This window comes from Crinia signifera, chromosome 4 (genome assembly GCF_055691185.1).
Source record: "Crinia signifera chromosome 4, ASM5569118v1, whole genome shotgun sequence".
NCBI lineage: Eukaryota > Metazoa > Chordata > Amphibia > Anura > Myobatrachidae > Crinia > Crinia signifera.
In genome coordinates, this window is record NC_139220.1 from 61,780,630 (window position 1) to 61,796,662 (window position 16,033).

The following is a 16,033-nucleotide window of genomic DNA, read 5'->3' on the forward strand; positions in this document are numbered from 1 at the left end:
AGAACACATGGTTATATTTATAGATCACGGGTGGTTTCCATTCAGAGAACACATAATTTCATTCCTAAAACACAGTGTTCTATTCATAGAACACAGGGTTTCATTTATAGAACACAGGTGGTTTCCATTCAGAGAACACATGGTTTCATTCATAAAACACAGGTTTCTATTCATAGAACACAGGGTTCCATTCATAGAACACAGGGTTCTATACATATAACACAAGGTTTTATTCATAGAACACATGGTTATATTTATAGATCACAGTTGGTTTTCATTCAGTGAACACATGGTTTAATTAATAAAACACAGGGTTCTATTCATAGAACACAGGGTTCCATTCATAGAACACAGGGTTCTATTAATAGAACACAAGGTTTTATTCATAGAACACATGGTTATATTTATAGATCATGGGTGGTTTCCATTCAGATAACACATGGTTTCATTGATAAAACACAGGGTTCTATTCATATAACACAGGGTTCTATTCATAGAACACAGGGTTCTATGAATAGAACACAAGGTTTTATTTATAGAACACATGGTTATATTTATAGATCATGGGTTGTTTCCATTCAGAGAACACATAATTTCATTCATAAAACACAGGGTTCTATTCATAGAACACAGGGTTCCATTCATAGAACACAGGGTTCAATTCATAGAACACAAGGTTTTATTCATAGAACAGATGGTTATATTTATAGATCACGGGTGGTTTCCATTCAGAGAACACATGGTTTCATTCATAAAACACAGGGTTCTATTCATAGAACACAGGGTTCCATTCATAGAACACAGGGTTCTATTAATAGAACACAGGGTTCCATTCATAGAACACAGGGTTCTATTAATAGAACACAAGGTTTTATTCATAGAACACATGGTTATATTTATAGATCACGGGTGGTTTCCATTCAGAGAACACATAATTTCATTCCTAAAACACAGTGTTCTATTCATAGAACACAGGGTTTCATTTATAGAACACAGGGTTCTATTCATAGAACACAAGGTTTTTTTCATAGAACAGATGGTTATATTTATAGATCACGGGTGGTTTCCATTCAGAGAACACATGGTTTCATTCATAAAACACAGGGTTCTATTCATAGAACACAGGGTTCCATTTATAGAACACAGGGTTCTATTCATAGAACACAAGGTTTTATTCATAGAACAGATGGTTATATTTATAGATCACGGGTGGTTTCCATTCAGAGAACACATGATTTCATTCATAAAACACAGGGTTATATTTATAGAACACAGGGTTCCATTCATATAACACAGGGTTCAATTCATAGAACACAAGGTTTTATTCATAGAACAGATGGTTATATTTATAGATCACGGGTGGTTTCCATTCAGAGAACACATGGTTTCATTCATAAAACACAGGGTTCTATTCATAGAACACAGGATTCCATTCATAGAACACAGGGTTCTATTAATAGAACACAAGGTTTTATTCATAGAACACATGGTTATATTTATAGATCACGGGTGGTTTCCATTCAGAGAACACATAATTTCATTCCTAAAACACAGTGTTCTATTCATAGAACACAGGGTTCCATTTATAGAACACAGGGTTCTATTCATAGAACACAAGGTTTTATTCATAAAACAGATGGTGATATTTATAGATCACGGGTGGTTTCCATTCAGAGAACACATGGTTTCATTCATAAAACACAGGGTTCTATTCATAGAACACAGGGTTCCATTCATAGAACACAGGGTTCTATTAATAGAACACAAGGTTTTATTCATAGAACACATGGTTATATTTATAGATCACGGGTGGTTTCCATTCAGAGAACACATAATTTCATTCCTAAAACATAGTGTTCTATTCATAGAACACAGGGTTCCATTTATAGAACACAGGGTTCTATTCATAGAACACAAGGTTTTATTCATAGAACAGATGGTTATATTTATAGATCACGGGTGGTTTCCATTCAGAGAACACATGGTTTCATTCATAAAACACAGGGTTCTATTCATAGAACACAGGGTTCCATTTATAGAACACAGGGTTCTATTCATAGAACACAAGGTTTTATTCATAGAACACATGGTTATATTTATAGATCACGGGTGGTTTCCATTCAGAGAACACATGGTTTCATTCATAAAACACAGGGTTCTATTCATAGAACACAGGGTTCCATTCATAGAACACAGGGTTCTATTAATAGAACACAAGGTTTTATTCATAGAACCCTGTGTTTTATGAATGAAACCATGTGTTCTCTGATCTATATTTATAGATCACGGGTGGTTTCCATTCAGAGAACACATAATTTCATTCCTAAAACACAGTGTTCTATTCATAGAACACAGGGTTCCATTTATAGAACACAGGGTTCTATTCATAGAACACAAGGTTTTATTCATAGAACAGATGGTTATATGTATAGATCACGGGTGGTTTCCATTCAGAGAACACATGGTTTCATTCATAAAACACAGGGTTCTCTTCATAGAACACAGGGTTCCATTCATAGAACACAGGGTTCTATTAATAGAACACAAGGTTTTATCCATAGAACACATGGTTATATTTATAGATCACTGGTGGTTTCCATTCAGAGAACACATAATTTCATTCATAAAACACAGGGTTATATTCATAGAACACAGGGTTCCATTTATAGTACACAGGGTTCTATTCATAGAACACAAGGTTTTATTCATAGAACAGATGGTTATATTTATAGATCACGGGTGGTTTCCATTCAGAGAACACATGGTTTCATTCATAAAACACAGGGTTCTATTCATAGAACACAGGGTTCCATTCATAGAACACAGGGTTCTATACATAGAACACAAGGTTTTATTCATAGAACACATGGTTATATTTATAGATCACGGGTGGTTTTCATTCAGTGAACACATGGTTTAATTAATAAAACACAGGGTTCTATTCATAGAACACAGGGTTCCATTCATAGAACACAGGGTTCTATTAATAGAACACAAGGTTTTATTCATAGAACACATGGTAATATTTATAGATCATGGGTGGTTTCCATTCAGAGAACACATAATTTCATTCATAAAACACAGGGTTCTTTTCATAGAACACAGGGTTCCATTCATAGAACACAGGGTTCTATTCATAGAACACAAGGTTTTATTCATAGAACAGATGGTTATATTTAAAGATCACGGGTGGTTTCCATTCAGAGAACACATGGTTTCATTCATAAAACACAGGGTTCTATTCATAGAACACAGGGTTCTATTCATAGAACACAGGGTTCTATTAATAGAACACAAGGTTTTATTCATAGAACACATGGTTATATTTATAGATCACGGGTGGTTTCCATTCAGAGAACACATATAGGGAAATGTACTAATATGGAAATCCGAAAAAATCGTATTCGTATTGCACCTACGACCGAGTACGAATGTTTACGAATGGAAGTGTTGTAAAAAAAGTCGTGTTCCGGGCTGTTATGAACTATATAGTCGTATTTGAAAAAGTCGTAAAAATCGATGTCGTAGCCATGCGTAGGTTTTTCGTGAACTTTTTCGTGTTTTGGAGAATTCGTAGATTGAAATACTAATGTCGTGAAAAAAGTCGTGCCGAAACTATGATATTCTACGAATAGTCGTGAAATGAAATACGAAAAATCGTATTTTTTTCCACATGCGTCACTACGAAAATGAAACCAGATTCGTGATTGGTGGGTTTTTTTTACACTTGGGAGGGCTCTCACAGCCATATATAAGTCGTGGAGGCGCCAAAACTACTTGTGGGTGTAGTTTGGAGTGTGTAGGAGAGAGGTGTAGTGGAGAGTTGTTTGGTGAGGTGAGGTATTGTGCTAATTGATTTCTGAGTGTGTATTGTTGTGGAAGTTGTCTTGTGCTATTGTTTGTCTTGTCCCTTCAAAAGTTTGTCATTGTTTTGAGTATAATTTCTGTCCCAAAGTTGATATTTGTGGGTGTTTGTGTGAGTGTGTGTGTGTGTGTTTGAGGGAAGGAGTAGGAGTGTGTTTTGTGTTGTTTGTATTTACTTTATTGTGTGTTTTAGAAGTTTGTGGTGATGTCTGAGAGTGGTGAGAGTTTCCTGGAGATGGGTGAGGTTGAGGAGCTGGCTGCTGTGATGGTGGGTGATGAGGAGGAGGAGGAATATGTGGCTGAGGAAGGTGAGGATGAAGATGATTATGATGTGCCTGTTGACCCCCCTGCTGGCTCTCAGACGGGGAGAAAGAAGGCATCTTCAGATAATCCTGCCCAGAAGATGCCAATGTTCAGGCCTGCTGAAAGCACTGCCCTTGTCAACACTATAATTAAGTATAAGGACCCACTATTTTTCAAGCCAGTGTCGGCATCACGTAAGGCAGCTATATGGAGGCAGGTTGTGGAAGCAGTCAATGCGCATGGAAGCGTTGTCCGTAATTTTGCTAACTGCAAAAAACGCTTCTACGACATTCGCCGGCTAGTGAAGGAGAAACTAACCAAAGAGGGGAAATTTCGACGCAAATATGGGGCCAATGTCCCATCACGCATTGAATGGAAAAACTATGAACGTGCAATGGCAACTCTGATCCCGCAGGAAGTCCTAACGCCACCTGGTGCGCTTGATTCCGATGCATATCATGCTGGTGAGTAGTGGTCATTGCTGTCATTGTAGAATGCTATAAAATGTTACATGCAGCATCACACATACAGTAACTGACATTGTTTACTCACCAATGTGATGTACACATGCAATCAACATCACATGGTTTAGTTGTTTGCATAACACTTTTTCTGTACACATTTGGTCGACACAAACAGTATGTTGACATGTGAAGGTAATTACTTTGAATGCACACATGTTTAGTGTATTGGGTAATTGTATAGCACACACTGTTTGCATTACAACACAATAGCACATATTTGGTGTGCACAAACACTGCAAACCATATTCAAGCTCACTATAACTTAGCAAAATGGATCTTCTCTTTGCCAAAATAGATTCACTTCAGGGTGACAGATGTAACTTGTGCAGAGATCCTTCAATTTGTGTGTGGAACTTCAAAGTGAGATCTATATTGCTATGTAACTATAAAGCACACAGTATTGTCCCTGCACAGAAAATCAATCGCTGAGTTCAATATCATTATCTGTGCACAAGTAACATCTGCCCCACCTGCAGTGCACATGGTTTCCTGCATGTTACATTTTTTATTGTTGTGTAAAGTGAAGTCCAATAACCTCCATAATGCTTCAACACATTGCTAGTGGTTTTAATGTGTATGTTAAAATATATAAACATACATGCATGTCCTGCTTATGGTGTGTTTTCCAACGTCACTTTGCAATATGGAACCTGTTCACATGTGTGAAACGAATTTATATTTATGTTTGGGTGTGCATTTTTGTATGCACTCTTTCTGTTGATACTTCTTAGTGTTGTTCTTTTTGGATTGTGTCTGTGATTAGAGGAATTGTTGTGCTAACAATGGTTGTTGTATCCCCTAGCAACGGCAATTTGGTCTTGGTCAAAAATATCTTGCAAGGTTTTTGAACAAAATTTACATGCATGAATATTGTGTGTAAATTGTGAGCCATTCATGTGTGTTATGCATGTGCAAACATCATGTATATTGTAACAATCTTATCCAGTTTAAAAACTCTTTTCAGCACATTATTTGTACTGCTCTTGTAATGAAGGTGTCATGTTTGTGTGTTGTTGGACGTAATCTCTGATTTCATAGTGGTTGCTCATTGTGATGCTAATGATGTTGTGTTGTGTTTGTGTATTTATCATCACAGAACCCCGTCGAAAACAAAAAAATACAGGAACTCCTTCTGCCTCACCACTGTCTGGACACCAACATATGGGCACCCATAAGTCTAAAGAGAAACAACACACATCCCGTGGTGTTTCAACTCGCCGACGACCGGCACAACATCCAACTAGTTCTGCTTCTGTGGGTGAAGATGAGCCGGATTATTGTGCTGATGACGCAGGCATGTATTCAAATAGTGCCATTGTCACTTTATATTCTCTATGTGGGCCACATTATGTAAGGCTCCAAAGTAGTGAAATGGAGACATAGACAAACCAAGGCAATCCGCTACTGTCTCACATACTGTGTTAGTAAAATGTATACATGATTAGGATTGTCGTCCTTTACATGTTTCCACTTGTGATTAGTACATCTTCTTCTATCTCTCTCTTGCTCTCTGCCTGTCTGTGTATTTCAATAAACTCATGTTTTTCTTCTTATCTCTTTACAGCATCTCGTCCTGCAGCAAGACGTTCCGTCCCCTCTAAAACTACCAGGACATCATCCACCATTTTAGAAGAGCCAAGCCAGGGAGATGATTTCAATGTTGACACAGGTGTGCTTTCCCATTAATCCCTTATCTCTTTTCTCTCTCTCTCTCTCTCTCTCTCTCTCTCCTCTCTCTCTCCTCTCTCTCTCTCTCCTCTCTCTGTCTCTATCTCTCTCTCTTTATCTCTCTCTCTCTCTCTCTTTGCACAAACTCATGTTTCTCTTCTTATCTCTTTACAGCATCTCGTCCTGCAGCAAGACGTTCCGTCCCCTCTAAAACTACCAGGACATCATCCACCATTTTAGAAGAGCCAAGCCAGGGAGATGATTTCAATGTTGACACAGGTGTGCTTTCCCATTAATCCCTTATCTCTTTTCTCTCTCTCTCTCTCTCTCTCTCTCTCTCCTCTCTCTCTCCTCTCTCTCTCTCTCCTCTCTCTGTCTCTATCTCTCTCTCTTTATCTCTCTCTCTCTCTCTCTTTGCACAAACTCATGTTTCTCTTCTTATCTCTTTACAGCATCTCGTCCTGCAGCAAGACGTTCCGTCCCCTCTAAAACTACCAGGACATCATCCACCATTTTAGAAGAGCCAAGCCAGGGAGATGATTTCAATGTTGACACAGGTGTGCTTTCCCATTAATCCCTTATCTTTTCTCTCTCTCTCTTTATCTCTCTCTCTCTCTCTCTTTGCACAAGCTCATGTTTCTCTTCTTATCTCTTTACAGCATCTCGTCGTGCTACCAAACGGTCAGTCCCCTCTAAAACTCCCAGGACATCAGCCACCATTTTAGAAGAGCCAAGCCAGGGAGATGATTTCAATGTTGACACAGGTGTGCTTTCCCATTAATCCCTTATCTTTTCTCTCTCTCTCTTTATCTCTCTCTCTCTCTCTCTTTGCACAAGCTCATGTTTCTCTTCTTATCTCTTTACAGCATCTCGTCCTGCAGCAAAGCGCTCAGTACCCACACAAAGTCACATGACTTCTGCATCTACTGTATTGGAAGTGACACATGTTGATTTATTTAATGTGGATACAGGTGTGTTTTATAATGTAGTTATGCACACATTAATCGGTACATTTGCTCTGTGTTCCTCTATATTGGTAAAATAAATTGTGTTTTAACACTAATACAGCATCTCCTGTGGGAAATCGAACAGCACCTTTACGCCCTCAGATGAGGTCATCACCCACTTCAGTGGACCTTAGTCCGGGACATTTCTTTGATGTTGAAATGGGTAATTTGTGCTCTCAAGTGAACACATTTCAAAGTGTTTATATGTGTGTGTATATGTTTCTTTCTCTCTATCATATATACATACTGACATACATCTCACATTTTCATGTTTGTTTGTGAAGTCAATGTATGTTAACTGTAATATTTTGATATGCACAGCATCAGGTACTGCTGCTGGTTCTGCCCGTTTAAAAAAGCCTACTGCAACGGCAACTGTGTCAGTGGCCCCGCGGGACAGTGATGATGATCTTATTACAGGTACATATTGTGACATATTGATCAGAAATACAAATGACAAGTCTTAAAGTGCAAACACAAATTTATTTCAATGTCTTTTTACCATTTAGCAACTGCATGTGACCCTCAGTCTCCAGCACCACTTGGGCCAATGAAGATCCGTCCACCTGTCCTCACACCACCACGCCACCTTACTCTGCCACAAGACACCCATGAAGGTAACAATACTCTATGTAATGGTGCTCATAACACCTACCATGACCCGCTCCAGGAGGTACACAATGCTAATTTACTGCACTCCCATCTCATGTCTGATTACAACTGTGTGCAATACCATAATTTGTGTTGTTGCTACTTCAGCACAGGTGATGGGAATCATACATCAATAGGGAAGTGCATGAACAGACCATTATGCCCCTCCTGTAGTGGTAAATGTGTACAGATTGGGTTATTGGGCCTTATTTTGGTTCATTCTTTCTGACAAAATCCTTCTTAGATGGGCAAAACCATGTGCACTGCAGGTGGGGCAGGTGTTACTTGTGCAGAGATAATTAGATTTGGGTGGGGTTTTACTTCAAAGTGAGATCTATATTGCAGTGTAAAAATAAAGCAGTATTTTCCCTGCACAGAAACAAAATTACTCACCCAAATCTAATTCTCTCTGCACATGTTACATCTGCCCCCCCTGCAGTGCACATGGTTTTGTCCATCTAAGAAGGATTTTGTCAGAAAGAATGAACCAAAATAAGGCCCTTTGTATGGTGTGTATGCTAGTGCAATATAGGTGCCTACACACACACAGATATTATGTATGATGTATATGTTGAACAACAAATGCATGGCATTTATGCTACCAGATGAGAATTCAAAATGTAGCCATGTACTCAATGGAAACGGTACACAATTTTTCCCTTTCCTACATATGTCAAAGCAAACGGTGTACAATAAATTGTCTGTCTGAACACTTTTTCAAAGCATTGGCAACAATTATTGCACTTGGCATTTCCACCCATACATTGCCTGTTTTATGTTCCAATCACATACATCAAACATAACATCTGTAAGTGTGTACTCAAATGAACTCCCTTGCCATCACATAACCCAATCTCTGCTAAAAAGATTCAATTGTAATTAATGGTTCCCCTCAGCTAATTTGATACAGGCTTGTTTGGCCAGTCCATCAGTGCTGCAGCTGACATCATTACATAATTACTCTGAAAGTCCAGAGTGTTTTTGCTTTTCAGCCAGGATTTTGCCATTTCTCATACATTGATTATTTCATTAGACACACTTCCTGTATTTGGAATTGACCATGTAATGCGCAAATGTAATCACTAATAATTATGTGGTTCACTAATCATTTTGAAATAAGCACAGGTTAAACAACATACATTAATGATTAAGTGAGTGTGTGCGTTATGTGGCCTTTGGGTGCAGCAGGCTCATTGGTGCCCAACCAAATGTATTTGTTGCTGAACTCTGTACTAATTGCCATAACAATTCACCAAACACATGTGCAGTGCAGATGGGTCCAATTTAACATGTATAGAAACATATGGATTTGTTCTAGTCTTGTTGCTGGGAAGCATATGCAGAGTAAATGTTTGTGGATTAGAGCCAACAGCAATTTACAATTCAGTGCCCACACACCACAGGCAAATTTAACTAGCTGCACATGTTACATGTGGCGCACCTGCACTGTACATGCTTCTAGCCATGTATGTCAAAATTGGCAACTACAATCACATTGAATTAAAGTCAATAGTGCAAATCTCAGTGAAAGTCCAATGTCATATCAAAAATGTTACCTGAACACAGCTGGCAGCACAGCATGTTTCCCAACATGACTGTCATTCTGCTTGGCTAATGGCCCATTTGGCCAAAACGGAACTTTAAGTTGATGATAACATAACGATCTTATCCCACACCCCCTTTAAATGTTCACTCACCCTTATCAATGTGTAATAGTGGCCAATCACACTTAAGGTGCATACACACTGTACAATTTTGTAGACCAATGTAGTTGAAAGACATTTCCATTGAACCCAGTGTCCTGGAAGAAAGATACTGACAACAAGCAAATGACGAATGATGATGCGCATACCCGGCAATTGTTTATCACAATTGTTTGTCAAGTGTGCATGCAGCTCAATTTGAATATCTTCCAAAAAGAGGCTATAAACTGTAGCTAGATCTTTCGTCTATTGGGCACATTTGTCTACAACATCTTTCATCCAGGACACTGGGTTCAATGGAAATGGCTTTCAAACAAATTGGTCTACAAAATTGTACAGTGTGTATGCACCCTAACTCATTTGCCAACAATTTGTAAGTATGTGAGAAATTTTGTATGTGTGTGGGATGGGACTAAAAATTTGCATTAAATGTGCTGTCCGTCCATCCAGATTGTTCATATTAAAATGTGTTTAAGTGTAAAAAAGTGTACATACATACTGAAATGTGTAGTATTACACCAGGTGTAGGTGTGATTTTCACATGTGTGATGTTAGGTATATAGTATACATCATATGTTTACTTATCATTGTAAAATATTTAGCAACAAGTACAAATTGCCTAACACAAGTGACTTATTAAGATTAGGTATTTGTACTGGATATATGAAATATGGCAGTGTACTAATAGTCATGTTATGGCTCTTTATTATAGGTGGTGTCATTCCTGAGGATGATGCCAACATGGATATTGAAGAGGAGCCGGCCTACAGGCAGCATTTGCGGCAACTGCCCCCATCAACTCCACCCACCCAAAGGCTACGTAGCCCACAATTACCCTTCAGTCCAACACCAGTGTCGGGTGGCCCTATTGCTGATTTTTTCCAGAACTGGGGGGAACAACAAGGGCGATGTGAGGCAGCATTCACGAAGCAAGCCCAGAACAGTGAAAAAATTTACCTGGAGACAGCACGCATCTCCAAAACACTGACCCTCCTTCATAAGGATAACAGGGCACTGCTCAAGTCGCTTACAGAAATGCGGGTGGAGCAGATGGCATTCCAAAACCGCATGGTTACACAAATGGAATCACTATGCCAACTACAAAACACCCACAGCCGCCTATTTGAGGATATATCTGTCTCTTTCCGTGAGCGAAATATGATGGCGGCCAGAGAAAGCACCACATCTCACAGCAGCAGTGCTACGCCCCTACCAAGTCCCCTCCCTTCACCAGCACGCCGGTCAACCAGACAAAAACCGAAGGAAACCACCAATGTGAAGGGGTCAAGGGCATCCAAACGTTAATAGACCAATTTCAATTGTGTAATTTTTTAATTTTATGCTCTTTTTACATTCAAACCACAAGTAAAAGAGATTGGTGTTCAACATTTCTGCTTGTTATTGTCCATAATTGAAGCACATCATATATACACACATTACAATGCAAAATCTAAGAACATAAAACACTTTGCTATTCTCTTTCCAGTACACATGAAAATAAACAATATATATGTTAACACCCACATACACACACCACCAAAGGGAAACATTTGAGGATAAATCTTTAACATGTATGAAATCCGTTGGATTCTGCAGGTAACTGCCATCGTGTATTCAGACAATAGAACACCTTGAAATAAAAGAAAAAAACAATTACACATAATCCACACACATATACACATAAAATATTTGCTAACACTTACTTCTGCACAGTATAGTGCATGCAAAGACATCTCGCAATCCAGCTATGGAATCATTCGGCAATTTTTTTGGCCATAGGAGATACAACTCTGCCACACCAGGTCTTTAGAAGAATTATCCCGAGCAGGGTGTGAAGAACCCCTGGAGGCTGCATGACAAAAAACAGGTAGGTGTTCAGATCAACATGACCATACGATGTTGACGGCTGCATTATGATTTAAGCCGTGAAGTTTGAAAAAACAAATTCAAAACACTAGTACAATGGAACACTTACGATCATTTTTATCCAAATAATGAAATCACTTACAAACAATACTTACAGGCAAAAGACAGTCCAAAAAAATCACATCCAGGTACCAGGCAGACCAGGAAAACAAGCCCCATACACACGATCAGCCTACACAAGCAAAGTGGGAAAAATATAGAATGAATGCTCCAAAATACATGTATTGATATGTGGGTGTGACTTGGCAATTACATAACAGTTACACCTAATGCATACAACATAGACAGGATCAATGCCACAAAATTGATTTAGGCGAAACTATGCAAAAGGTTACCAAATGAATAGTTATGTAAGACATCAGAAAGCAATTTTAACATGTAAGTGGTCCTGATAGTTTGAGCAGTGATATGTGCATATAGCATGTCCTTAATGTTGGCCATATGCCATAGTTACTCACCACTAAAGGATGCCTCGATGAGTTCATTGCGAATCTGCCGCCCAGACGCTGTACTCCATCTATCACCAGATGTTTCCATTTCCAAATCAGTCTCACTGTCTTCTCCGCCCTCAATGTCTGGTAGATTTTGATCCAGACAGAGGTTGTGAAGAAAACAGCAAGCCATCACAATTTTCGAGACCTTTTGGGGGCTGTACAGCAACAAGCCACCAGACTTATCTAGGCACCGAAAGCGAGATTTTAATATGCCAAAGCATCTTTCTATCACACATCTGGTGGCCTGATGCGCACGTTGAAAATTGTGTTCTGCTTCAGAAAGGGGGTTAGACAGTGGAGTCAGGAGCCAGGATAAACAGGGGAACCCCTTATCACCTGAAAATAAGTTATGGTTTCACAATGAGAACAACACATGACATGATTGTTTGATTACACACATTAGGACATATATGTATTACATTACTTGCTGTTGGTCAAACATGCAGATGACACTTCTTGCATCTTCTTAAACATATATTAGTCATATCAACATGCATTAGTGAAGTAAAGCAGCATAAAATGAAAAAGAACCTATCAATACCAGATATGTATGTCGCGATGTATGAAATAATTATTTGGTTATTCCAAAATAACGATATATTGATATATGAAACGAAATTAATATTTATATATATATATCTATCTAGCTAATATATATATATATATATATATATATATATATATATATATATATATATATATATATATATATATATATATATATAGAGAGACAGAGAGAGAGAGAGAGAGAGAGAGAGAGAGAGGCACAGACATATATATCTATATCTATATATATATAAACAAGCAGGTATGGTGACTCATACATCATCGGAGATGATTGAAGGCATGGCAGTACAGGGTTTAGTGCACCACATTTGTATTGATGGTTTAAATTGTGTTTCAACAAACCCTGTAGTGTGATGTCTTTCATGAAGTTCGGCTATGTATGAGTCGCCATACCTGGTGGTGCAACAGTCATTTAAAAAAGAAACAAGTGTATTTCATCAGCTGCGTGGAGTGGCAGATCTCTCACACCTGTATATCTCTATATATATGTATTATCTAGCAAAATATACAGCTCTATACATCCTAATATGTAATATTAGATATATGTAGATAGCTAGATATAGATATATGTCCATCCCTAATGGTAGGCACTTGGCGAACCCAAATTGAAGTTTATTGAGTGTGACTACAAACAAATATATGCAGCTCATATAAACAACACTCATCCAGACATGTAAAGAATGAACACAGCACACAGGGTGGTTGCAAGTCTGGAGGAGTGACGTTTATATTGGTAAGCACACTATTTTTCTACAACAACTACATAGACAGGCATTTTGTCGACACCATTAGTTTGACAACTCAAAAGGTGGACATGACATTATGGTAACAATGGCATTTGGTCAACATTGTGTACATCAACAGTGAAAAGCAAAACATAGAATTGACACCTGTATTTCGATGCAACATGTGGCAACAGGCGGTATTTCATGCCCTACTATCCACTGGGGCGTGGTTGGAGAATAAAAAAGTGTGTGAAGCGCAGCAAGCCACCAAGGCTAAACCATATTGAGCAAAGAGAGTGATGCGAGGAGCTGTGGTTCACTTCAAACTGTGTAGACATTTTGGCCAGAAAACATTGTCAGAAACCATGTTGACCTTTTCACTGTCGACCTAGACATTCTCAACTAATGCCAGTGTTGACCTCATGACATGTCGACCTAATGCTATGTTGCCCTAAAACCATGAAGAACTATTGAGTTGTAAAACAAATGGTGTGGAACGAATGGCTGTGAATCGACTTGTTGCACACAAATGGTCCCACATCTTTTTATATCTGCTACATATATAGAGATATAAATATCTCGAGCGAGAAAGAGAGACACATACACTTTCACATGTATGCACCCAAATATACAGAATGTAAAACACACATGTGTAATCAATTCCCTATGTATCACACACTGCACTTTATACAGTATTAGACACTTACCCAGTAGCCAGCCCTCTGCCATTGATCCGGCTTCAAACTCATCAAAGAGGACTGACTGGGCGAGGATGTAGGAGTCATGACATGAGCCAGGGTAGCCTGCAAACACACTCATGATCTTAAGATTGGCATCACAGACCACCTGCACGTTGGTACTTGTGCTTCCATGTCGGTTGTAATAGGAACGGGCAGTATCCCGAGGTGGTCTCAGCGGAATGTGGGTGCAGTCAATTGCACCAAGCACATTTGGCATGCTTGCAATGCGATGGAATGCTACCCTAACATCATGCCACTCTGTCTCCTGGCTTGGGAAGCAGATTGAGGCATAGATATGTGGCTCAAGGGCTTGAAGCACCTGGGTCAGGTACCTGGACAGTGCGGACTGAGATATGCCAATGCCTTGGCCAGTGACATGTTGAAAACTGCCGGATGCCAGAAAGTACAACACAGCCAGCAGTTTATGCAGGCCTGAGACAGCGCATGAGCGTCCTGTCACAGGATCTAGCTCCAGTCTAATGAGGCCATACAGGCGGAGAATGTTGGTACGATTAAGCCGGAACATCTGTATAACCACATCATCCGGCAATGCGTCAAAACATAAACGCGGCCTAAATAAATGAGGCCGACGCAGCCTCTGTGATACCTGCTGGACCTGCTGATCATGCTCAATTTCATAACGCCGGCGTCTTCTTCGTTGGCACAGCCAGGACATCAGGTGTCTCAAAGCCCACACTGAAGCACTCTGATACAGCAGATAGTCTGCCATGCTAGAAGTGAGGAAGTGTTTGTAGGTATTGATTTGGCTTTTATAAGGCACACATTTGTGATTGCAAAGGTCTGTGATGGATTTTTCAAATGTTAACACATGTGTCCCATTGAAGCCTGTGATATACACTTCAAAATAGACCTTGCAAAGGAAGGTGTATTTTTTTCCACGATTTGTTTTACGAATCGGAGGTGTTTACGAATACGATTTTACGAATGTACGAATACGATTTATTAGTACATGAGGAAAAGACGGCTACCCAATGCAAAAATCTGGCGTATTCTATCGATGGTGTAGACTTTTCGTAAACATTCGTATTCGTATTTCACAATACAAATACGACCTCGATATGACAGGATTACGACCAAAATTATTTCACGAATCTACGATATTTGCACTTGATACATCATGATTTCACGAATACGACACAAATACACGATTTTTACCCTACGAATACGACTTTTTAGTGTTTAAAAATACGAATCCATATTAGTACATTTCCCCCATAATTTCATTCCTAAAACACAGTGTTCTATTCATAGAACACAGGGTTCCATTTATAGAACACAGGGTTCTATTCATAGAACACAAGGTTTTATTCATAGAACAGATGGTTATATTTATAGATCACGAGTGGTTTCCATTCAGAGAACACATGGTTTCATTCATAAAACACAGGGTTCTATTCATAGAACACAGGGTTCCATTTATAGAACACAGGGTTCTATTCATAGAACACAAGGTTTTATTCATAGAACACATGGTTATATTTATAGATCACGGGTGGTTTCCATTCAGAGAACACATAATTTCATTCCTAAAACACAGTGTTCTATTCATAGAACACAGGGTTCCATTTATAGAACACAGGGTTCTATTAATAGAACACAAGGTTTTATTCATAGAACACATGGTAATATTTATAGATCACGGGTGGTTTCCATTCAGAGAACACATAATTTCTTTCCTAAAACATAGTGTTCTATTCATAGAACACAGGGTTCCATTTATAGAACACAGGGTTCTATTCATAGAACACAAGGTTTTATTCATAGAACAGATGGTTATATTTATAGATCACGGGTGGTTTCCATTCAGAGAACACATGGTTTCATTCATAAAACACAGGGT

At 38.9% G+C, this 16,033-nt stretch overlaps 1 protein-coding gene across 1 annotated transcript; it reads left to right on the top strand.

Annotated features, from left to right (window-relative positions):
* Positions 1–6,785: 6,785 nt before the first annotated feature.
* On the top strand, positions 6,786–11,025 carry LOC146072946 (uncharacterized). The gene is made up of 7 exons (XM_083180116.1): positions 6,786–6,825; positions 7,019–7,123; positions 7,226–7,330; positions 7,428–7,529; positions 7,688–7,786; positions 7,876–7,983; positions 10,433–11,025. The coding sequence occupies exons 1-7, from the start codon at positions 6,786–6,788 to the stop codon at positions 11,023–11,025; spliced, it is 1,152 nt and encodes a 383-aa protein (XP_083036242.1).
* The last annotated feature ends 5,008 nt before the right edge of the window (positions 11,026–16,033 follow it).

What these genes read in the sequence shown, in the direction of transcription:
- LOC146072946 (XM_083180116.1), top strand. Translation starts at nt 6,786, where the DNA reads ATGTTTCTCTTCTTATCTCTTTACAGCATCTCGTCCTGCA. An exon ending in TTACAGCATCTCGTCCTGCA is followed by an intron (nt 6,826 to 7,018) that starts GCAAGACGTTCC and finishes ATCTCTTTACAG; the next exon opens with CATCTCGTCGTGCTACCAAA. An exon ending in TTTCTTTGATGTTGAAATGG is followed by an intron (nt 7,530 to 7,687) that starts GTAATTTGTGCT and finishes TGATATGCACAG; the next exon opens with CATCAGGTACTGCTGCTGGT.